Source organism: Pelophylax lessonae, assembly GCF_965119305.1.
Source record: "Pelophylax lessonae genome assembly, chromosome: 2".
NCBI lineage: Eukaryota > Metazoa > Chordata > Amphibia > Anura > Ranidae > Pelophylax > Pelophylax lessonae.
This window is the reverse complement of record NC_138769.1, coordinates 209075907-209100286: the sequence shown is the minus strand read 5'-3', so window position 1 is coordinate 209100286 and position 24380 is coordinate 209075907. Positions and strand designations below refer to the sequence as shown.

Genomic DNA, 24380 nt, shown 5'->3' with positions numbered 1-24380 from the left:
TTTCGCGTTTCTGACGCCCAAGTGCATTACTTTACATTTTTCAACATTAAACCTCATCTGCCATGTAGTTGCCCACCCCTTCACATCTGTTCCCTTACTCCCCTCCCCCCTCCTTATCAGACAGATGGCCTGTCTGTGTCCGCTCTGCTTATGCAGAGCGGACACAGACACAGCCTGCTCTCCTCTATTGGTGGTCGGATGTAAGGGGACCACCTGTCCGTTTACATCCAACGGCCATCGGATCCACTGGACCGATGGGGAACGGATCCCCATCCACCTGTTTTTAGCAGATAGAATCAGATGCCAGTGGGTGTCAACAGGCACATGTTCAGTTGACACATGTCACTTCAATGAAGCAATAGGTGGTCCAATTGTTCCGCCTAAAAAACTGACAGGTGGACCCGATTGGTTCGCTTGTGTAAAAGGGGCCTAAAACTTTCATAACCGGTCAGTAGATTCCCTTTTTAACAGCAAGTTAGTTTGTTTGATATGTTAATTAAAAAATATAGTCTGTTCCTCAAACAGTTGTGCTTGGATGATCAATCAATTCTGGACAAGAATGACAATTTATTTACATATCTTATTTTGCAAATATAATATAGTAACTAAAAATTTAAAATATAACAGTTGTATAACTGATAAAAAGCACCACATATGCGACAATATGTGATGAAAAAGACAGGGTTGCTGTGCTTCCATTCACATCCGAAAACGTGCTGTTGTCAAAGCTTTCTGTTGTATTCCCCATATCTTCATAATATCCTTTTGGTAGGAGAAGTTTGGAAATGAGACTACTTAGTTTTGATTCCATGGTTGATGGAAGCCTTTCAGTAGGAAGGGGAACATAATAGGTAAAATTCTGTTCTGTTGGGTCAAGGCAGATGCCTTCTTGTGACCTTTTAAATAAAACATTGCTTAGGTCAATGCCTGCAAGAGATGTTGGAGCTGAACAGGGAATGTCACGAACCAATTTATAATTTTCCATCCATTCTCTTAACCATTCAATCCTGCAGTCACATTCCCATGGATTCTTAAAAAGAAACAATCTACCTATGAAATAAACGGGTCGGAAGACCTCAAATGGTAATGTTGTCAAATTGTTGCTATTTAGGTGTAAAGCTACTAAGCTGGTGAGATTTTCAAAAGCCCCTTCCTCAATATAGCTTATTTTATTCCTGTCTAGATAGAGGACTTCCAGCTCAATTAGATCTTGAAACCATGAAGATGAGACATTCTGTATGGAGTTTCCACCCAAATTCAGCATTTTTAGTTTTTTCAATCCTTTGAAAGAGTTCTCTGGCAACTCATTCAGAAAATTGTCATTAAGGAACAGGTACTCCATCTTCTGGCAATCTTGGAAAGACTTATCATGAATTACATATATTTTATTGTCTTGGAGATTAAGATATTTAAGGTTTGGCAACTCCTGAAGAGAATTATAGGCAACAGCCTCAATTCTGTTACTCTCTAAATAAACATGAGTCAAATTACGCATACCTCGGATAGCTCCTGGAATCCTACGGAAATTGTTCTGGAAAAGCATAAGTTCCTCCACTAAAGGAAGGTCTAAAAATATTCGATCTGGAATATTAAACAAATTGCAGTCTGCTAAATGCAGCTTTACCAATTTCTTTAGAGCAGAGAACGTTCGAGTGTGTAAATAGCGTATATAATCATTATGAGCCATTTTGAGCTCAATCAGGTTGGGCAGCCCTTTGAAAGCCCCTGGGGTGATGAAAGATATGTTGTTGTGGCTCAGTGAGAGACATTTTAATGAAGGCAAAGTCCCAAAAGCCCGCTCAGAAAGAAATTTGATGTTGTTTTTATCTAGGTTAATAAAGGAAGCTTCACATGGAAATTCATTAGGGATCTCTTGCAGTCCAATGCGATCACAGAGTACAGAACAGTTTCGCTCCTGAGTGCATACACAGCTTGATGGACAAGAACGGAAGCAGGCCCATATGGCATACAGCGGCTGGATAAACAGGAAGGCTAGAAGAAAAAAATACAATGTTTAAAATAATTATAATCCAGATCCAAGAGTTACAACTGTATCTGTATATTAGATAATTGATATAATAATAAATACGTAAGTGTCCCCTTGACAAATTGTGTGTTTTTTACTGTTTACAGGCAGACATCATGGGAAATAAAATAAGAAAGTTAAACAGTTACACTGACTTAATACATTGGGAAACATTGTAGGCTTAGCAAAACTCCTTGATTTGACTGTACATGGATGCTTACCTAAATGCCTCCTTAACTGTTGTGGAACAACAAAAGAAAAATTGCATGTACCAAGCATCCCCAAAGATCTGTGCATTCTGAAGGTGGGGGAATCATGTCCGTTTTATTTGCTCAATCTACTGGCTAAACAAAAAAAATGAACCCATGTGTACCCAGTTTTAGAGTACAACTTGTGTAGCACCCTCCTAGATAGGTGCTAGTGTAGCTGTATATAGTTTTTGGTTTCTCTGCTTAACAGGGAGACAGCCAGGTAACTCTAGCAGCTATCTGCTTAACAGAGAGCTGTGATTGTTGGATAGAACCTGCCCAGTGTGCTCTGATGCTGCTCAACCTGGCTTGATGTTTCACACTGATCCAATAGTAATAGTATATTGGACAGTGGGAGGAATTCATGCAGATGAGAGCAGGGGATATATGTACAGCCCTGACCAATAGGCATGGGAGGTGCCCCGGTGCATGCTGAGTGACTGTACTTATATCTGGAGGCACATGGGGCTCCTGGTCTTTGGCTGGAGAGTGGGGTCCAGGTAGGGAGGGGGCTGCTGCCTCTTCCCAGCAAAGGCTGCCATGTGGCCTCAGGTGGTTGAAATGAAGGCCAGAAACAGAGATGCTGAAACCCAGGGATTGTTTTGAGAGCTGACCTAGGGAGGATGCATATGGATCTCTGGTATCAAGGAGAAGGTGACCTGGGACCAGGGCCTTGTGAGTAAAGGGATCCGAGAGACTGTTGCTGTTAAAATCCCCTTCTTGGTGCTAGAAAGTCAGCGTGCGGGATGTAAGCTAAAGGGCATACTTGATAGTGTCCTAAAGATCCAGAGTACATTAAGTCTGCTGCTAATACAAGCAAAAGACGTATTCTTCCCATGCAAGTGTTTTATGGTTCAGCAGAAGATCTGCTATTCAGTTTCACTAAGTGAGGCCAAGTGAGAGTTGTCCTCACCTGTACAAAGTTGAATTTGGAGTATCCCACTAATTCCTTCTCTCCAATTTATTCAAATATACGATCAAAAACAAATCCCCTAGACTGGTCAATGGAGACAACAAGCAGAAGAAAGTGTGTGTGTGCACCTGGCATTGTGTGAAAATGCCTGGTATCTGGCAACAGGATAATCGGGAGAGACCCCAGATAGATCTATACCTAGCTACCCCTACGGGGGCAGTGCTACACTTGCATAACTGAATGATGTAAACAAGCCAGCTACTGTAATAATTTGTATAACATATTTATATAAGTACATATACTGTACATATACTGTGCAAACAGATGTTTTCCAAATTGAGACACAAGGCAAATTGGTTTGTGTGGTGTTCTTGTTTGGAATGGAGAAATGCAAAATAAATCTATGCATCTATTAAAAAGTAAAGTGTTTGTGTTTCCTAAATGTACCCAAATATCTATCTAACAGTGGAACGCAAATACTAAAATGCTCTCCAACCATCTAATTCTTTTTTTTTTTTTTGTAAATCCAAATTGCGTTTATTTAAAAGTATTAAAAATTACACTTACATTAAAGAAAGTAATCAGTGCATAAAATTTCTTCTGCCAGCATCAAAACAAATCACCCGCACTTCCGAGACTCGTATACCGCAATGACATCAGCGCGTCTTCTGCCCTATGCATTTTGTCATAGATGACGTAGTGCTTTTGCACGACCGACGCACCACGCGATAGCCATAAATACACGAGTCACAAACCAAGCCTTGATTTGAGTTCCGAGTCTTGGGCGTGGCCTAATTCAAAACTCAAAGCATACAGTACTAAAATGAATATCAGACTAAATGTGGAGCATAAATAATAAAAATATTAATATAATAAATTATATGGGTCAAATTTACATTTTAGTTTTTTACATTTTATTTCATTTTTTACTCTTTATATGTTATCTTTTAAATTAGATTAAAGGTGCATCTCATTTTTACATACCACTCCAAATTCATATTAGGGTTGGTTGTTTTTTCACATATAAATTTTTTATTAAGTTTCAAAAAAGTTTATAATACAAAAATGACTTTCTTTAAAAGCGTGCAATAACAAAAATACTCCAACCCCCCCCCCCCCCCACTCTTCCATTATTCTTCTAATCCTCTTTTGTGCATCCTCCTCTCTTCCTCTGTGCTTATATGTGTTTGTCCCTCCTTCTCCCCTATACCTTCCAGATTTCTGCATATCTGCTAGTCTTCTTAAATTCCTTCCATTTTCTCCATTTATTTGAGAAACCTAGATATTCCATATTATGTGTATATTCTATCATTTTAAACCAATCGCTAATTGTGGGGCTTTCCAGATCTAACCATTTTTTTGGAATTGCTCCCTTGGTTGTATTTATCAAATTTGATACTATTGTGCTTTTGTATTGTTTTTTTGATTTATCCGATTTGTGAAATAAGCATACACATGGGTCGTCAATAATATTTTCGTCTGCAATCTCCCCAATGAGTTGTTGCACCTTCTGCCAATATTCTCGAATCTTTGGACAATCCCACCAAATGTGGGTCATTGTACCTTTCATGTTACATCCCCTCCAACATAATGAAGATTTCTGTGATTGTCATTTCTGTGCTTTTACCGGTGTTATTTTCCATCTCGAGAGACATTTATAGTCCATTTAGATCAATGGTTCTCAACTCCGGTCCTCGGAAACCAACAGGCCAGGTTTGCAAGATAACTAAATTACATCACATGTATTCCCATTTGCTGTTCAGTGATTGCAGTATTCTAGTCTGCATCTCCCCAAGGTAATACTTAAAATCTGGCCTGTTGGTGGGTCCCGAGGACCGGAATTGAGAACCACTGATTTAGATGGTGTTTAAGTCGGCCGCTAGACTGTGGACAGCGCTCAATATTCTGTTCACTTCATGTTCTTTTAGTCCTGTCCCTATCTTTTTTTCCCATGGCTCTATGAATGGAGACCTTCTCAGACCTGCTAATTCATTTAGCATTTTATATATCTGGGATATAACATGTTTTACTTTTAATTATGGATTACATAGTTTTTCCACAAGATTCATATATTTTTCAGTTATAATGGGTCATGGCAGAGACTCCACAAAATGCTTTAACTGGGAATATCTCCATTTATTCAAAGACAGATTCTCTCCGTTAATTTTCAGTTCGTTATATGGCCTTATCTTTCCCCCTCGTGTAATGTCTTTTAACGGTGTTTTTTAATCCAATTACCAAATAGTTTCTCGTTCCCGGGTGCAAAATAATTTGTGCCATCTAGTGATATTAGTGGTGAATTATACACCCATTTACCTTGTCTTTGTATCGTGTCCCATGTCTTAGATACAACTCTGGTTATTTTGTGTATGTATTCATGTGACTCCCTATATTTAGGTGGAATCCAAACATTCTTATCTAATTGTGTTCCATTTAACGCGGTTTCAAACTTGAGCCACCTTTTATCTGAGTTTGTTTTTGCCTATTCTATCTTTCGTGAAATTATAACTGTTGTGTAATATCTTTTTATGTCTAGTGCAGCTAGCCCCTTTTGTGATTTGTCTTTACTAAGTATTGTGTACTGTAACCTAGGCTTCTTACTCTGCCAAATTAATTTTAATATCATTGTTTTAACTATATTAAAGTATGTCTGTGGAATCGATTTAGGTAACATTTGAAATGTATATAAAATTTTAGGGAGAATCATCATCTTGACCAAATTTATTTGGCCCAACCATGAGAGTGGCCGTAATGATATTTTATTAAGATCTGCTTTTATCTCATTAGATAGGGGAGTGTAATTGGCGTGGTATAAGCTCTTTGTCGGATTGACTAGTTTTATTTGCAGGTATTTTAATTCAGACTTTGCCCATATAAATGTAAACTCCTGCTGCAAAGCTAAGGCTTCTCTTTTCCTGAGCCTGATGTTCTGAATTTCTGATTTTTTTGGGTTAACCACTTGCCGACCGCCATCAGTATATTTACTGCGGCAGTCAGCCGCCCCTGGGCAAACCGACGTTGTACTACATCGCTCGCCCAGGAGCCTGTAGGGGCAGCTCCGATGTCCACCGGCCACTCGCGATCCCGCTCAGGAGAGGGAGAAAGGCAGGCGGCTGATGTAAACACAGCCGTCTGTCATTCTCCCTGATGTAACTGCAGAGACTATACGATCCTGCTATGTAGGATCGTATGTCTCTGTGGTTACATCACTAGCCACGCCCCCCCACAGTTACAAACACGCCCCTAGGGAATACATTTAACCCACTGATCACCAATAAAGTTAACCCCTTCCCTGCCAGTGTCATTTTGACAGTAACAGTGCATATTTATAGCACTGATTACTGTAGTAATGTCACTGATACCCCCAAAAGTGTCAAAAATGTCAGTCAAGGGTCCGATCTGTCCTCCGCAATGTCGCAGTCCCGCAAAAAAATCGCAGATCGCCGCCATTACTAGTTAAAGAAAAAAACAATAAAAAACTATATAAATCTTTCCCGTAGTTAGTAAACGCAATAACTTTTGTGCAAACCAATCAAAATACGCTTATTGCGATTTTTTTTTACCAAAAATATGTAGCAGAAAACAAATTGGCCTAAAATGTTAAAACATTTTGATTTTTAAACTTTTTTGGGGGGAATTTCATATAAAAAAAATGTGAAAAATATTGTTATTTTTTTAAAATTGTCGCTCTTTTTTTGTTTATAGCGCAAAAAATAAAAATTGCACAGGTGATCAAAAGAAAGCTCTGTTTGTGGGAAAAAAAGGACGTCAATTTTGTTTAGGTGCAGCGTTGCACAATTGTCAGTTAAATTTACGCAGTGCCGAATCGCGAAATAGGGCCTGGTCTTTGAGCAGCCAAATCCTCCGGGGCTTAAGTGGTTAATCTTACATTTGGAAGTGTTATTCTAGGGTTTGTGATGTCAAATAGGATATCATCAGCATATTCTGCTACCTTATGTTCCTCCTCACCCAACCATCTAATTCTATGTACTGCTTTCAATGTATCTAATTCTTGCAGTGCATGTGTGTGTGGCATCTCCACTCATCTCCTAAAACCATTTGACCTCTAGTGGCTGGCCTTATATCCACCATTAATTCCCATGTGTATGTTTTGCAGTTCACTATCTAGCTTATGTGTCTGTGTGTTTATTGCAGTCCAGTACCTAGCTTCAATGTTCTTAACAAAATGGCAATTTTCTGCCAGGAATGCATCAAAGAACAGTTTTACCTCTAGTGAGTTGGTCTTGAATGTTGGCCTTCTTTCCTACAATTGCACTGTCTGCGTTCAGCAGTGCAGGGACAAGTTCATCCAGTGCCCAGTGCAAAGATGCCAAACAGTGCCCCCCTTCCCCAAAATCTATTAGCGTTTTGTGTCAGCAAAAATCCCCTCCCTCCCCTCCAAAATCTGCATCTCCAAAATTACCCTCAAGCATAAAAAACCTTTGCAAGCCAAAATTCTCCCTAAACAAACATTCCTCCTCTTCCAGTACTCCTGCCAGTTTGTAGGTAGGCACTCTCAATGCAGCACCCCCCACCTTACATGATACCATGCCACCCCTCCTGCCCACCCCTTGTTCTGGCCCTGGTGTTGAGTAGAATCCACTGTGTTCAAAGGTTCTAATACAAAGCCATATTCTCCTTCCTTGAGATACAATTACACCAAGATATTATTGCCTCTTCCAGCAGTTTGTTAAGTTCTTGCTGGAGGGCTAATTTCCTTATCAGGCAGTTAAAGGTTAACTAAACCCATCAATTTATGTGTTTACCAAAACAGTTACATTCAAGGTATGTCATGAATTCTAACTGTCACAGTGGGTTATGCTCTCATATGAACTGTGAAGTCATCGAATGGTTCGGTTGGCATCATAACTGATCACACATGCAGCACCATGGCAACTGCAGCTCAGACCGAGGCTTAGACTGCAGCTTCCTTGGCTGTAAAAGATAGCAGGGTTTGGTTCTGATTTAAAGCGGAGTTCCAGCCTTTTCACTCACCTGTCCCACGGTCCAGCGATGCGGCCGCCGGAAGCCTCGATCCTCTTCCCTCCGGTCTCGGCGGCGCCGGCATTACTGGTGTGGGCACCCGGCTGTGACAGTTTGCGGCTTCACAGCCGGGTAGGCACTGCGCATGCATGAGTTGCGCTGCGCGTCTTGATTGGCCGGCAATCTTCTCGGACCTCTGACATGTCCCAGAAGATTGCAGGGAGGGAGGGGGAGAGGAGAACTTCCGTTCAGGGCGCCGCAGCGCTCCGAGCGTAAGTGAGAGCGGGTACCTGTCAAAACTAGGTACCCGCTCCCCCCAAAAAGAAATGACATGCCAAATGTGGCATGTCAGGGGGTTATTACTACCTAAAACAGAAGTTCCACTTTTGGGTGGAACTCTGCTTTAAGGGAGGTCAGAAACCAAGTTACTTAACTCAGGACTCACGTCTACACAGTTTCAGTACTATCAGGGAAATAATTACTTTAAATGGCTTTCTCCACAGCAGTAGTACTAGGCAAATGCCTCAAGGGTTCCACTGAAAAACTCTGTAAAACAACAGGAAACAATGTTTATGTTAAATTTCAGGGGAAGGGAAACCCAAACACCTTATGCCACAGAAGTGGTGATCCATTGGCAGACTAACTACTCAATTCTAAATTCTGTCCAGCCTGTGCCCAGTTAAGGGTAAGGTCCTTAACAGTATAGGTCCTCACAGCGCTTTTAAGTCACCCCCCTGCTGTATTTTGGGGCTTGCCTGCTTTCCCAAAGGGGAACCATCATGTAAGAAAGAAACAACGGTGTTTCGCCTCATGGTCTCATTCTCTTTTATAGAAAAAGGCTACTTTATTGGGAAGTAGACCTGCTCCCTGCCATGTGGCCCAAACTCTCTACTGATAGTGGCTGCCCCATCTGCTTTCACATGCAGGACTTCCTTGTGGTGCAGCACAGGGTATTTACAGTATATACCATGCCCATGCCAAAATGGGCACCTACACCTACGAGCAAGAGCTCGGTGTCCAGTTGCAACACAGACCTCTCAAGGATGTCCACAGCAGAGAACACATTAGCCATATGGTGGGCTTCTCAAAATAGTTCCTACACAGGTAATTTGTAGACATGCGGGGACATCTAGTAGCACCCAGGAGCATTACAGCAAAAGTCTCCCAAGAAATTCCAATGGGTCCTAACACTTTGTTACAGATAGGGAGGCTTTGTAACCCTTGAATTAGCTCTACAAAGACTATAGATTAAAATATTAAAAATGTTATTTGTTCACTGTTTGAAAGGGGACACAACAGGGGTGTCCCCTTTCTCCCGTGTTTTCATTCTAACATTAGCTTTATTCTAAATAACTGTCCAAGCGAACCTACCCATACAGGAAATTAAAGAAGGTGGGCATCAACTTAAAGTCTCTGTCCAGGAGGATGACATACTGTTCTTTCTCAGTAACCCAGATGTCACCATTCCCAACCTGCTGGCTGACTTTGACACTCTTGGAAAAGTACAATTTTCATATCAATTACCATAAGTTAAAGCTCCAAACCAAATCCCACCAACAACAACAACCATACACAGACTCAAAAAAAACCTTTGCTTTTAAATCGGCACCAACTCACATCAAGTACGTGGAATCCTACTACTGAAGGACCTCACCTCTGCTTTCCGTTTTTAACAGCTAATCATCAACATGGGCAAACAAACTTTTTTCATGAACAGGGAGCTGCAATATTCCCAAACAAAACATGCTTCTCTGCATTCTGTACCCCCTGCAGACTATCCAAACTCACATACACCTATCATTTTTCAAATCTATGCAATCCTACTTTAACTATTTTGTTTGGGCCTCCAAACCTGCTTGAATTAAACACAACATACAGATTAAAAACTCCAATGGCATGTCACAACCTATATCACATTGCTACCTATTTGACAAGAGCACTAGATTGGAATAGCCATATCACCATTAGGCAATGGAACAGACCACCTCTCCCTCTCCACTATAGATTCGGCCAGGGTGCTCTGAGCTACCAACCCTAGACCTCCACAAACATCCAACTATATCACTGACCTAGTGTAACGGTATCATTGCATTCATAGGATAAAGTCTATAACCATCTTCCTCCCCCATATTTCTCTTCCTGGGAAATCCCAAGTTTGTTTCTGGCTTGTCAGGAAAACAATTTACGAGCATCGTCATATTCAAGGTATTCAGTGTGGGCGATGGCTGAATATATGTTACAAGACCCTGACCTGATACCATTGGTCCTCTGCTTTGAGGATCTTTCAGATAACAGACTATCTTAGATCCCTACTGAAAGCCTGCCTTTTATACTCCCTATGACTCAGTTTCAGAAGGAATTTAAAACCTTTGTTCTGTTGCAACATGCACTCTCCTTCACCTAAAAGATGCTGGTTATATTGATATTTCAAACCTTATTCTGCTTCATGGATGACTGGGAACTGGACCTCTCTAATCTTCTTTCACGGACAGCACGATTGTAAATACTAATGTTTTCCTATCGGTCCTCCATCAGTAATAAATGCCAGAAGTCTGGGTACAAAACAGTAACTCACTGATACTGAACTCTATTTACCCCTCAGTACCAATGTCTTCCTTGAGAAGAAGCCAGGAATGAGTGATATGCTTCATATCTTATGGTTCTGCTCAGCTCTGCAGACTTTTTGGACACAGGTACACAATTATCCAAAGTAAATGTTTTCAGAATGTGAAAACATTGTGCAAAGGTGCAAGACCTGCACATCTCTTCATTCTTTGTAAAAACCTGGTTGTTCTTGCCATTTCCATCGACCTTCTTATTGTCAGAAGCAACGCATTAGCAAACGATCCTATTGCTGCTACTTACCAGCACCCTTTTTTGCAAACCAACATCAGGCAACTCGATACTACACGCCACAAGCTCACATCCAGGACCCCTCATTAAATCCATACCTTATAGCCAATATTTATGTATTCGCCACAACTGCTCTGACGATGTTTGTTTCAGAAGGAAGCTAATGACTTAAGGGTCAGATTACTACAAAGAGGTTACTCTCAAACATGCCTTAAAAAGGCATATAGACGGGCAATTAGTCAGACAAGACAGTATTTACCTGTTTGGCACCAATCGCTCCAAACAGAAATTCACTCGAAAAGACTGTCTACGCATTATTACAAAATATACCAAACAACATAAATCAATTCAAAATATTGTTGCCAAGCATTGGCATCTTTTACAGATTGACCCCACACTTAGTCCCTTCATACCTGGAACACCCATCTATCACATACAGAAGAACTCTTTGAGATTCTTCTGTATGTTTTCTTCTACACCATATCATGGTTGCCCTGAAAGTCTTTAAAAAATCTGTTATAATACAGCTAGGTAATGCAGTATGTTCCTATATCCAAGCACGTTGGGTTTCCCCAACAAAACAGCAATGGCTCCACTGTGTCAAGACATCAAATTGATGGAGGACCTGACCAACTTGCTTAAAAGCACAGCCTCCAATTTCCACACCACTTGGTTTTATTGCATGGATTTTACACTTACAGATGATTACAAACTATTTCTTTCTAGGCCAACATTATTGCACCCCCCCCCAAACACCTTCCAACACTGAACCCCCTATCCATCAAATTCTCTGCTCTTCCTGCTAATGACCTTTCTCCAACTTTCTACCTGTCCTAAATGACATCTACTTCTCTAACTTTTCTTCATCATGTAGTGGGGACTAAGTTCTCCATATCTGGTGTACTCCTTACCTTGCACAATTTTCCCCCCTCCCTGCCTTCCTCCTACGGTCTTACCCTCTGCTCGACTACTCACACCCACTACGGATTGGTAACTATGGTTCCCCTTCCCCATCCCTTTATAGTTCTACCCTAACCTCTTTATCACCCCTATGAATGCAAAAACAAATCAAACATTAGGCAAAGTCAAAACGCAACATAACTGTCTCTAAGGGAACTATACCTTTCTAATTCTTATACATTGTTTATATGTGCTATTCAGACCTCATTGAAAGGCAAGCCTTTTACATTATCACACATCTATGACATATTCCAGTACTTACAGTATCTCATCTTCACTGTGAATGAACTCTAAACTTTTGTTGCCCTAGGCATTTGCTTTCTATTGTATTGCACCTTTCTTGATGTTTATCTTGAAAAAATAAGAATGCATACAAATGCTGTTTGCGTGCGTGCGGGATCTATGCATGCATTCACCTTTGCACACTAGCACAGGAGTAGGGGTAACATTTAAAAAAAAACATTACATTTTTAATTTCTTTTATTTTTATGCTGTTGCTTTAAATTTATTTGTCTTTTGATCACTTTTATTGCTGTTACAAGAAATGTAAACATCCTTTGTGAGAGCAATAGGCACCTAACAAGTACTCTTTATGGAGGTATCTGGGGTCTATAAGACCCCAAATCCCTCCTCAGCCCTTGAAAGCATTCAAAACACCAAGATCTGTGTTTCTGAATACTTTCAATTTAAAAAAAATGACGCTATTGACAACCGGAAGGGATGTCATTGCTTCTGGGTTACCATAGCAGAGACGCGATCAAAGACAATTTCCGCTTTGTATGGGTCTCTGACTGGCAGGGAGGTGGAGCCAGAAGCACCAGCAAAGAACCCAAAAGAGGAAGATCAGGGCTGCTATGTGCAAAACTATTGAACAAAGAATTTAAAAAACATAATAGGTTTTCAATCACTTTAATATACTTTTGTTGAACCATTTATAGACTCGTGGCATGTAAGTAAATTATTCATCTGATGACCTTTCTGTATGGCAAGCAATTATAATGTAGCTACAAAGCTTTCAGAACCTGTTATCCGTCTTCCTAAAACACCCTTCAGCTGAATACAGATTTTGATGGACTGCTGGCTATAGCGTTGAACAAGCATTTAGCAGGCTTTCAGCAAGATTTAGACAATGCTATAAAGCCTGCAAGAGAACTGTTAAATTTTCAGTAAACACCAACCTTTTTGACCTCCTGTAAAATGCTAATTGCCTCTTTTTCTTTTAGCTTATTTTATTACTTTGAGAAACTAATTTCTGACATGTAATCAGCTATTTGGACCTCACTCTGACCTAAGATGCTTCACGCTTGTACTGGGTTTGTGACTCCATCTACAGTGGTGATCGAAAGGTTGGGCACCCCAGGTAAAAATTTGTATTAATGTGCATAAAGAAGCCAAGGAAAGATGGAAAAATCTCCAAAAGGCATCAAATTACAGATTCTTATAATATGTCAACAAAAGTTAGATTTTATTTCCATCATTGACACTTTCAAAATTACAGAAAACAAAAAAATGGCGTCTGCAAAAGTTTGGGCACCCTGCAGAATTTATAACATGCACTGCCCCCTTTGCAAGGCTGAGACCTGCCAGTGTCATGGATTGTTCTCAATCATCATCTGGGAAGACCAGGGGATGTCAATCTCAAAGGTTTTAAATGCCCAGACTCATCTGACCTTGCCCCAACAATCAGCACCATGGGATCTTCTAAGCAGTTGTCTTGAAAACTGAAAATAGTTGACGCTCACAAAGCTGGAGAAGGCTATAAGAAGATAGCAAAGCGTTTTCAGATGTCAATATCCTCTGTTTGGAATGTAATTAAGAAATGGCAGTCATCAGGAACAGTGGAAGTTAAAGCAAGATCTGGAAGACCAAGAAAAATATTAGACAGAACAGCTTACAGGATTGTGAGAAAAACAATTCAAAACCCACATTTGACTGCATGATCCCTCCAGAAAGATCTGGCAGACACTGGAGTTGTGGTACACTATTTCACTATAAAGAGATACTTGTACAAAAATGGTCTTCATGGAAGAGTCATCAGAAGAAAACCTCTTCTACGTCCTCACTACAAAAATCAGCGTTTGAACTTTGCAAATGAACATATAGACAAGCCTTATGCATTTTGGAAACAAGTTCTGTGGACCGATGAGGTTAAAATCAAACTTTTTGGCCGGAATGAGCAAAGGTACGTTTGGAGAAGAAGGGGCACAGACTTTAATGACAAGAACCTCTGTCCAACTGTTAAGCATGGGGGTGGATCAATCATACTTTGGTGTTGTATTGCAGCCAGTTGCACAGGGAACATCTCACGAGTAGAAGGAAAAATGGATTCAATAAAATTTCAGCAAATTTTGGATGGTAGCTTGATGCCATCTGTGAAAAAGCTGAAGTTAAAGAGAGGATGGCTTCTACAAATGGATAATGATCCTAAACACACCTCGAAATCCACGGGGGATTACATCAAGAGGCGTAAACTGAAGGTTTTGCCATGGCCTTCACAATCTCCTGACCTAAACATAATTGAAAATCTTTGGATAGACCTTAAAAGAGCAGTGCGTGACAGACAGCCCAGAAATCTCAAAGAACTGGAAGACTTTTGTAAGGAAGAATGAGCAAAGATACCTCAAACAAGAATTGAAAGACTCTTGGCTGGCTACAAAAAGCATTTACAAGCTGTGATACTTGCCAAAGGGGGCAGTACAAGATATTAACTCTGCAGGGTGCCCAAACTTTTGCAGACGGCATTTTTTTGTTTTCTGTAATTTTGAAAGTGTAAATGATGGAAATAAAATCTAACTTTTGTTGACATATTATAAGAATGTCTAATCTGTAATTTGATGCCTTTTGGAGATTTTTCCATCTTTCCTTGGCTTCGTTATGCACATTAATACAAATTTTTACCTGGGGTGCCCAAACTTTTGATCACCACTGTACCTAATTGAGAGACAAGCAAGCAACTAACATTTTCAAAAGGAGATATGCAATGGAAACCCCTTATATCATTTACCATAGGTTTTTCTTTAACCATTCACACATGAGCATTTTTTTGCTAGTTTTTCACTGCCTTAGAATGCAGATTCCCTTTCGTTATAATTGTCCCAGTACACACTTGTAGGCTCAGTTGCCAACACTCTAAATCCTAGTACACAACACTATTTTTTTTTTTAAATCACTTGCCGACCGGGCCATAGCTGAATGACTGCTATAGCAAGGTCGGCTAGTTCTGGGAGGGCGTATGACATCCTCCCAGAATTGCGCTTCCACTGAAGTTTCCGGACCCAGCGCATCACAGATCGTGGTAAAGGGCCCTTTACGTGATTCCTCCATCCAATGATTAGTTGTCAACAAACCAATGCATGTCTGGTTCAGTTCTCTCCTCGCACGCTGTGCACACTGATCGGTACAACGTGCGAAGTGAGAAGGGAGACCGCAGCATTGCTCACCCGTGCCTCATCTGTGCCTCAATCATGCCCATCCGTGCCTCAATCATGCCTCATTCATACAAATCTGTGCCTTATCCGTGCCTAATTCACACCCGTCTGTGCCTAATTCACACCCATTCATGCCACATCCATGCCCACCCATGCCTCATCTGTGCTCAACCATGCCACATCAGTGCTCATCTGTGCCTCATCCATGCCACATCAGTGCTCATCCGTGCCACATCCATGCCACATCCATGCTACATCAGTGCTCACCTGTGCCACATCCGTGCCACATCAGTGCTCATCCAAGCCATATCATTGCTCATCCATACCACATCCATGCCACATCAGTGCTCATCTGTGTCACATCCATGCCACATCAGTGCCCATCCGTGCCACATTGAGGCCACGTCAGTGCTCATCCATGCCACATCCATGCCACATCAGTGCTCATCCGTGCCACATCCATGCCACATCAGTGCCCCATCAGTGCTCATCCATGCCCCATTAGTGCCACTACTGTGCTTATCAATGCCCTACAGTGCCTCACAAAAGTGTAATGGGTAGGCAGGTAATTCGATTTGTAATTTTATGTCCCTAGAGCACCTGATGGTGCTCCCTGAATGTTGGGCTTCTGTATGTGGCTAGGCTATGTAAAAGTCACAAACGTGGTATCACCATAGTCATGAGGAGTAGCAAAATGTATTTTGGGGTGTAATTTTTGTTATGTACATTCTATGTGTTAGAAATATCGTATAAATGGACAACTTTGTGTAAAAAAAAATGTGTTTTTATTTTCTTTCCACATTTTACAAAAACTTGTGGAAAAAAAAATGACATGTTCAAAAGACTCATAATGCCACCTAGATTATGTGTTGGGGTGTTTGCTTTCCAAAATGGGGTCATTTGTGGCTGTTTCCATTGTCCTGGTGCTCCAGGGCCTTTAAAGGTGTGATAGGTTGTCAGAAAATTATATGCGTAATTTATCCTCCTAGAATGCCTGGAGGTGCTACTTGGATGTTGGACCTCTGTATGTGGCCAGGCTGTGAAAAAGTCTCACACACATGGTATCCCCATACTCATAAGGAGTAGCAGGATGTATTTTTGGGGTGTAGTTGCAAGTATGCCTATACAGTGTGTGAGAAATAACATAATATGACAATTTTGTGAAAAAAATCTCTATATCTCTAAATCTCTATAGCGATTGGCTGAGCGGACCTGACATCATTTCCGGCCGGTGAGGCGCACCCTGCGGAAGCAGCAACCACCGAGCCGAGATCCTTATGCCTGTAACATTTTAAACGTTTGTAAGTAGTTTTCTTTTTGGACAAAATACATTTCATTTGATATACTTCACTATGGATGGCCTTTTCTTTCCCACGAGGGGATTTCGGATGTGAAAAGTCCACAGTTAAGGATCTCTCCCATACGATCGAGGATTCCAGGGCAGCAGAAAGGTTGTGACTACACTGCAAAAATATTCCTTGAATGCCTTTTACCGAGTGTGTTGTGGTAAGTAGACTACCACTAGGTGGTCATCCCCATACATATACACAGTGAAGCACAGAAGCACCTTATTTTTGCACCTGATGGACACTATATGGACTTATAATTGACGATTTTCTATTTTTATGAAGTTTTGACTATTTATTGTGTGGTTTTGCAAAATTTTGCACAATATACATTTTGCACTAGTTTGTACATTTTGCACAAGGTTGCACGGAGATATTGATGTTTGATTTATTTATATATTTATTGATTTAATTTATTAGCAGCGCTGCAATATTTGGTTTACTACCATAGCTTGTAGACTCTATAACTTTCACAAAGACCAAATAATATACACTTATTTGGGGGTTTTTTTGCCAAAGATATGTAGCAGTATAATTTTAGACCATAATTTATGAGAAAAAAAAATCACTAAATTTACAAAATTGTATAACCGAAACGAAGAAAAATGCATTTTTTTTTACAACATTTTGGTCTTTTTCCATTTATAGAGCAAAAAAAACCCCAGTGATTATTAAAAACCACCAAAAGAAGGCTCTATTTGTGTGAAAAAAAGTAAAAAAAAAATTATATATTGGTACAGTTTTGCATGATTTAGTAATTGTCATTCAAAATGTGAGAGCACTGAAAGCTGAAAATTGGCCTGGTTGGTTAAAAACTGACAGCTCAGGTCGGAGCCATCCAATTTTAGTACAGCGATCTCCCCTGCTGTTCTATTTTGTTCTGACAGGGGAATGCCCCCCCCCCACCAGGATACTCCGGTCAGCGCTCTCAGCCATTGGCCCTGATTGGGAACTAGTCTGCTGTTGGTTTTCCAGCATGCTCGTCCGACAGAAGCTGGCCAAATGGCCGGCATCTGTTGGACCGGCTGCCATATACACAGGCCAAAATTCAGACGTTTTTTTTTAACCAGGCGATGTCGCCCGACATTTAGCCCGTGTGTACTAGGCTTTAGATCTACACTCAAAAACGTACTTGAGCTTTTTTTGAGCATATTTAGGCGTTTCTGGTCCCAAAGTCTTTAATGAAAATGCCTGTAAATACTTGATATGTACATTTTTATGAACATTTTTATGTCTGAAAAATTCCTTTCCTCCCATAAAACTGCTCTTCTCACCTAGCCTAGCCCAGGACATCAATACTTGGTAAAAACATCTGTAAAACGCCTGAAAAACACCTAAAAAAATGCTTAACAATCACCAGGAATATGCTCTGCTCAGGTGTGAGTGTAGGCTAAGAACAGAGTCAGGCATTTCAATACTACAACTCAACATTGCTTTATGGCTTTGAACACAAGTATGTATAAAGCTTTGGAAAAACTTGTACATGTGTTTACAGGTTAAGGTCTGTGTGAACTCATTATTTTCACCACTGGATGTAGCTAACCCATCTGGACAATTACTTACCAGAAGTGCCTACTACAATACTAATGCCTATGGTAATTCAGCATTGCTGGAACAGCCCACGAGATATTGTCAACGTGGCATTGAGACACAGACACAGCTTAATTCAACAACATCTTGTCAAGAAAATTGCTCTGTGGACAACCCCCCTAACTCCGGGTGATGGGGAGTGGAGGGGGGGGAGGGGGAGCTGGGTTGCTTGTAGCCACAGACCTGACACTCTATTTTCAGATATTTACTGGAGGTGGGACTGTGAAGCTTTACCGATCTCCAGTTTTAAATTTACATGGTGTGGGTCCTCTGGGGCACTGGGCTCCCCTCACTTCCCTGGTATGCCTACTAGGGCGCTCTGGGGGGTGGGACTTGAGGCGACATGTTGGGCTCTTTGGAGTGGCAATCCACTACTCGGGTATACAGGAAGCACCCCATATTTCATCCCCGACGGAATGCACCCCTGCGGGTGTGTCCGCTTGGTTGCTCTCTTGGAGGGAGCCGGTGAATACATCTGTTGCCCTGATCTTCTTTACTCCACATCATGTTTGTTTTGAATTTTTTTGTTTTGCATTTGAATTTCTGTTTTGCATTCAGTATTCGGTTCAGCTGAAGCGTAAGTGTTGTTGGATTGCCTTGGGATTGGTGGTCTTCCCCACTTCCCCCTCCACGGGGGGGACTGGTCGTGGAAGGAGGAGGACATGAATGACGTTTATGTTGGGGCGTAAGCACTGAAGGGTTGGCCAGTTACTTGCCTCGTGTTTGGTTGTGCTGCTATATGTAACGCTCCTGCGTTTTTGTAGTAGGCTGGATATGCAGCTGCAAAATCTCCACTCAGTAGTCATGTAGAGATGTGTTGAATAACCAGATCCAACTCTCCAGACTCATCACTGTGGGCCTGTCAGCTTCAACATACAGATATATACACACTCAATAAGATGTTCCTGGAGTGGTGGAATGTATATGACAGTATGAAGGTGTTGTGCTGAAGGGACAGGTGTGAACAGTGATAGAGATGGTAAGTACTTGATAGGTTTGTTCAGGAGAGTACTAGATGGTTTTAGGTAGAGTGCAGATAGGTTAGTAATCGAGTATGGTGACAGGTGGTAAGGACAGCAGATGACAATTACAGGATAGACTAACCCAGTGCAAGGATAGATGGTAGAAGACTCAAGAGCAAGCAATCTATGTAACAGTGCAGATGATAGATGGTAGTAGACTCAAGAGCTAGCAATCTATGTAACAGTGCAGATAGTAGATGGTAGTAGGCTCAAGAGCTAGCAATCTATGCAACAGTGCAGATGATAGATAGTGTAAGTAGGTTATGGAGGATTCCCCTGTGGGGTACTTATCACTAGTAAATGTTAGTAGTAGAGGGGTCCAGTAGAGAGGGGAAGATCTGGTAGCGAGATACAGGGATCAGTAGCGAGGTTCCGGTCTGCTCCAGGTAGAAGCAACCAGCTGGAGGTTCCGACAGCAAGACAGGCTTGAAAGCATGTGGATACACAAGGCAGGTTGAACGAACGATGTGAGTGAGAACGCCGGCGGTTGAAATAGCCGCTCTGCGGCGCTCAGCGATTACATCATCTGTCTTAAAGGTGTATGCGTACCACCTATTAAGAAAGGTGGGACACATATTTGGAAGGAAATAAATTATTAAGGGTACCAGAGGTACCAGAATCTTACAGTACCCCCCCCCCTTAAGGCCGGCTCCGGAAGGCCTATAGCACTGGTTTCTCTGGGTATTTCGAGTGAAACCTTCGTATAAGCCTAGGTGCATGAACATCAGAGGTATCCAACCAGGTGTCGTCTTGGGGTCCATAGTTCTTCCATTTTATGAGATACTGGAGTCTTCCTCTATGGATGCGAGAATCCAAAATCTCTTTGATCTCATATTCTTCTCCGCCTTCAACTTGTATTGGAGGTGGAGGCAAGATGGTAGGCCTTATTCCTTGGTTAGGAACATGGGGCTTCAGTAGCGACACATGGAAGATGGGATGGATCTTAAGATCTGCTGGTAAGGTGAGCTGTACTGCAGCTTTTCCAATAAGTTTCTTAATTGGGAAGGGTCCCAAAAATAGAGGTCCAAGTTTTTTGCTAGGGATCTTTAATCTCAAGTTTCTTGTTGATAGCCAAACAAGGTCCCCAATAGCATACTGAGGAGAAGGTCTTCTACGAAGGTCGTAGTACCTTTTTTGTTGACTATGAGCGTGTGATATAGTGGTATGGAGTAAACCCAGAGAGTGTTTTATTTGGGTAAGATAATCCGAGGCTACTGGGTTACTTGATGGCAGGATGCGTGGTGGAAGAAGAGTGGGATGAAACCCATAATTCAAGTAGAACGGACTTTGCTTAGTAGTACTGTGGGTTGCATTGTTGTAAGCAAATTCCGCCAGAGGGAGGAGATCCACCCAATCATCCTGTAGGTATGATGTATAGCAACGTAGATATTGCTCAATGCACTGGTTGACTCTTTCAGTCTGTCCGTTGGTCTGAGGATGGTAGGGAGAAGTGAGCTTTCGCTCAATCCGTAATATTTGACAAAGTGCTTGCCAAAATTTAGAGATGAACTGTGAACCATGGTCGGACAAAAGAGTCTTTGGAATTCCATGCAACTTGAACACATGTTTCATCAGTAGTTCCGCTGTTTGTTTAGACGAAGGTAGTCTACGGATAGCAATGAAATGTGCCATCTTTGTCAAGTGGTCCACTGACACTAGAATGGTATTAAATCCCTTAGAAGGTGGTAGTTCTACTATAAAGTCTAAGGACACAACTTCCCATGGAACCTGGGGTATTGGTAGACTGCAGAGTAGACCAGATGGTTTTGTAGTGTCAATCTTGGACCTTGCACAGATGTCACATGAAGAAACAAATTTTTGTACAGACGTCTTCATATCAGGCCACCAAAACTGCCTGGTAAGCAAATTAAGGGTTTTCGTCATACCCATATGTCCTGCCATGGGCACATCATGTGACAACTCCAAGATCTTGGTGCGCATAGTAGGGGGTATGTAAAGTTTGTCGTTGTAATAGAGGAAGCCTTCTGCATCAGTACTCAGTTGTGGTGGAGGTGAATCTAATCCTATACTGTGCAAAATCTCTTCCTTCAAGGAACGGACAACACCAATAATACGTTCATAGGGTATTATGGGAATGGAAGGGATTTCGGCGCAGTTATCTTCGATTAATCGTGATAGCGCATACGCTTTTTTATTTTTGTCTGCAGGCGTGTAGGTCACTAGGAAGTTGAATCTTAGGAAGAATAATGACCATCGTACCTGTCGGTGGGAGAGAGTTTTGTTAGTCTGGAGGTATTGAAGGTTTTTATGATCTGTATATATGAGTATTGGTAACTGGGTACCTTCGAGTAGATGTCGCCAATTCTCCAGTGCCAGTTTTATGGCAAGCAACTCCTTTTCACCTACTGGGTAGTTCACCTCTGGGCTGCTTAGTGATTTTGAAAAGAAAGCAACTGGGTGGAGTGGTGAAGTATTTGTTGGTCGTTGGGAGAGAACTGCTCCTACTGCCATATTTGACGCATCTACCTCCAGAATATATTGGAGGGATGGGTCTGGATGGCGTAGTATGGGAGCAGAGGTAAAGCTTGATTTTAACAAGCAGAAAGCTTGATTCGCTTCTTCTGACCATTTGAATTGTTTCTTTATACTTGTCAGTTGTGTGAGAGGTCTCACAATAGCGGAAAAGTTCTTGATGAACTTCCTATAGAAGTTGGAGAATCCAAGGAATCGCTGTAATGCCTTACGAGTTGTTGGTATAGGCCAGTCCAGAATACAGGATATCTTGCTCATATCCATCTTAATTCCAGTTTTGGATATGATGTATCCTAGAAATAATATTTCTTCCTTATGAAATAAGCATTTTTTTAATTTCACGTATAGATTGTGTGAGAGTAATCTGGATAACACAAGTCTTACATGTTTTATATGTTCAGGCATAGATCGCGAATAGATAAGTATATCGTCCAGGTATACTACGACACAGACATCAAGTAAGTCTCTAAAGATGTCGTTTATGAACCTTTGGAAGGCTGCGGGAGCATTACACAACCCGAATGGCATCACAAGATATTCGAATAATCCGTATCTGGTTCTGAATGCTGTTTTCCACTCATCTCCGTCACGGATTCGGATTAGGTTGTATGCCCCTTTCAGGTCTAATTTAGAGAAGTAAGTAGCCCCACGCACTTGTTCAATGAGTTCAGGGATGAGCGGCAAAGGATAGCGATCCTTTATCGTAATCGTGTTTAATTGCCTATAATCGATAATAGGCCTAAGACTGGAATCCTTATTGCGGACAAAGAGAAAAGTCCTGCAGCTGTGGAAGAAGTAGAGGGTCTGATGAACCCTTTTTTCAAATTCTCATCCAAGTATTCCTTGAGATGAGAAAGTTCATCCTGTGAAAGGGGATAAACATGACCGAAAGGCAATTTGCTGTTAGGGAGTAGATCGATAGTGCAATCATAATCCCTATGGGGAGGCAACACTTGAGCATTTTTCTCAAGGAATACTTCGGACAGATCCTGATAGCATAGTGGTGCAATCTCATCTGACACCACAGACAGGATCTTTCCATAAGATGGGAGGTTACACGTAATCTCACAATAGTGAGAAGGGAAGGCCAAAGTCCGTCTTTTCCAATCTATGATTGGTTGGTGTGTGTGTAACCAGGGAAGTCCCAAAATGATGGAAAAATGGGGTGAGGATAGTATATCAAAGGTGATGGTCTCCACATGAGACTCGTTGGCAGTGGCAAGGAGTGCCTGTGTCTGGTTGGTGATTGGACCAGAAGACAATGGAATACCGTTAATGAAACTAACAGAAACAGGTTTAAGTTTTGAAATAATAGGTATTTTATTTAAGGTAACAAAACGTGTATCAATATAGTTTCCACAAGATCCAGTGTCGATCATAGCCTTGGTGGTGATCCTAGTCTGGTCCCACTGTAATGTTAAATGAACAAAAAGATAGGGGTTAGAAAAGGAAGTCGTTAATCCTCCTAGCAAGACATGTGAACACTCACCCTCTTTTTTGCGGACAAGGGGACAGAAGCATATCAAATGATCCGGGGATGAGCAGTACATGCAGAGATTTCTGGATCTCCTTCTGGCTCGTTCAGTAGTTGATAGAGGTGGGCGTATAGTTCCTACCTCCATGGGAGTAGGGTCAACGGCCGCAATCTGAGAAGGACTAGTTAATGGCATTCCCAATTTTTCAGCCCTTCTTTCTCGTAGTCGTCTGTCGATGTTGATACTAAGTTGTATCAAGGCATCCAAGGTGCCAGGTAAATCCGCTCGGGCGAGCTCGTCTTTAACAGCTTCTGATAACCCGAGTCTGAATTGAGTTCGCAGAGATGTATCATTCCACCCTGAATCAAGGGTCCATCTTTTGAACTCTGCTACAAAGTCTTCTACAGGTCTCCTTCCTTGTTTTAAAGCCCTTAATTGAATATCAGCAGTACTCTGCCTATTGGGGTCTTCATATAAACTAGCGAGTTCTGCTAGAAATAAGGAATAGGAGTTGAGAATCTGATCATTTTTCTCAAAGAGAGAGTCTGCCCAGGCCCGGGGATCACCCGTTAAGTATGAAATAACGGTACAGACTTTAATCTGATCAGTAGAGTATGTACGAGGTTTTAACAAAAAAAGCAATTGACATGCGTTTTTGAATTCACAAAATTTTTTCCGATCACCTGTAAACACTAGGGGAGGGTTTATTTTAGGTTCAGGGGGCTGAACAGTAGTAAGCCGTGAGAGACGGGTTACCTGCTGCGTCAGAGTCTGATTCTCTTCTTTTACTTCAGTAAGAGCAAGTATTAACGCATTTACTTGTTGTGTTAATTGTGTCACTTGAGTGGGTAATTCTGCTGAATCCATTTGTGCAGATGATAGATGGTAGTAGACTCAAGAGCTAGCAATCTATGTAACAGTGCAGATAGTAGATGGTAGTAGGCTCAAGAGCTAGCAATCTATGCAACAGTGCAGATGATAGATAGTGTAAGTAGGTTATGGAGGATTCCCCTGTGGGGTACTTATCACTAGTAAATGTTAGT

At 41.4% G+C, this 24380-nt stretch overlaps 1 protein-coding gene across 1 annotated transcript in view; it reads right to left on the bottom strand.

Moving 5' to 3' along the window:
• Positions 1–483: 483 nt before the first annotated feature.
• NYX (nyctalopin) overlaps positions 484–24380 on the bottom strand; it is a 39354-nt gene continuing 15457 nt past the window's right edge. Inside the window, exon 3 of the mRNA XM_082247354.1 lies at positions 484–1992. Within this exon, the coding sequence (XP_082103480.1) occupies positions 614–1992 (1379 nt within the window). The 3' untranslated portion in view covers positions 484–613. The remainder of the gene's footprint in view (positions 1993–24380) is intronic.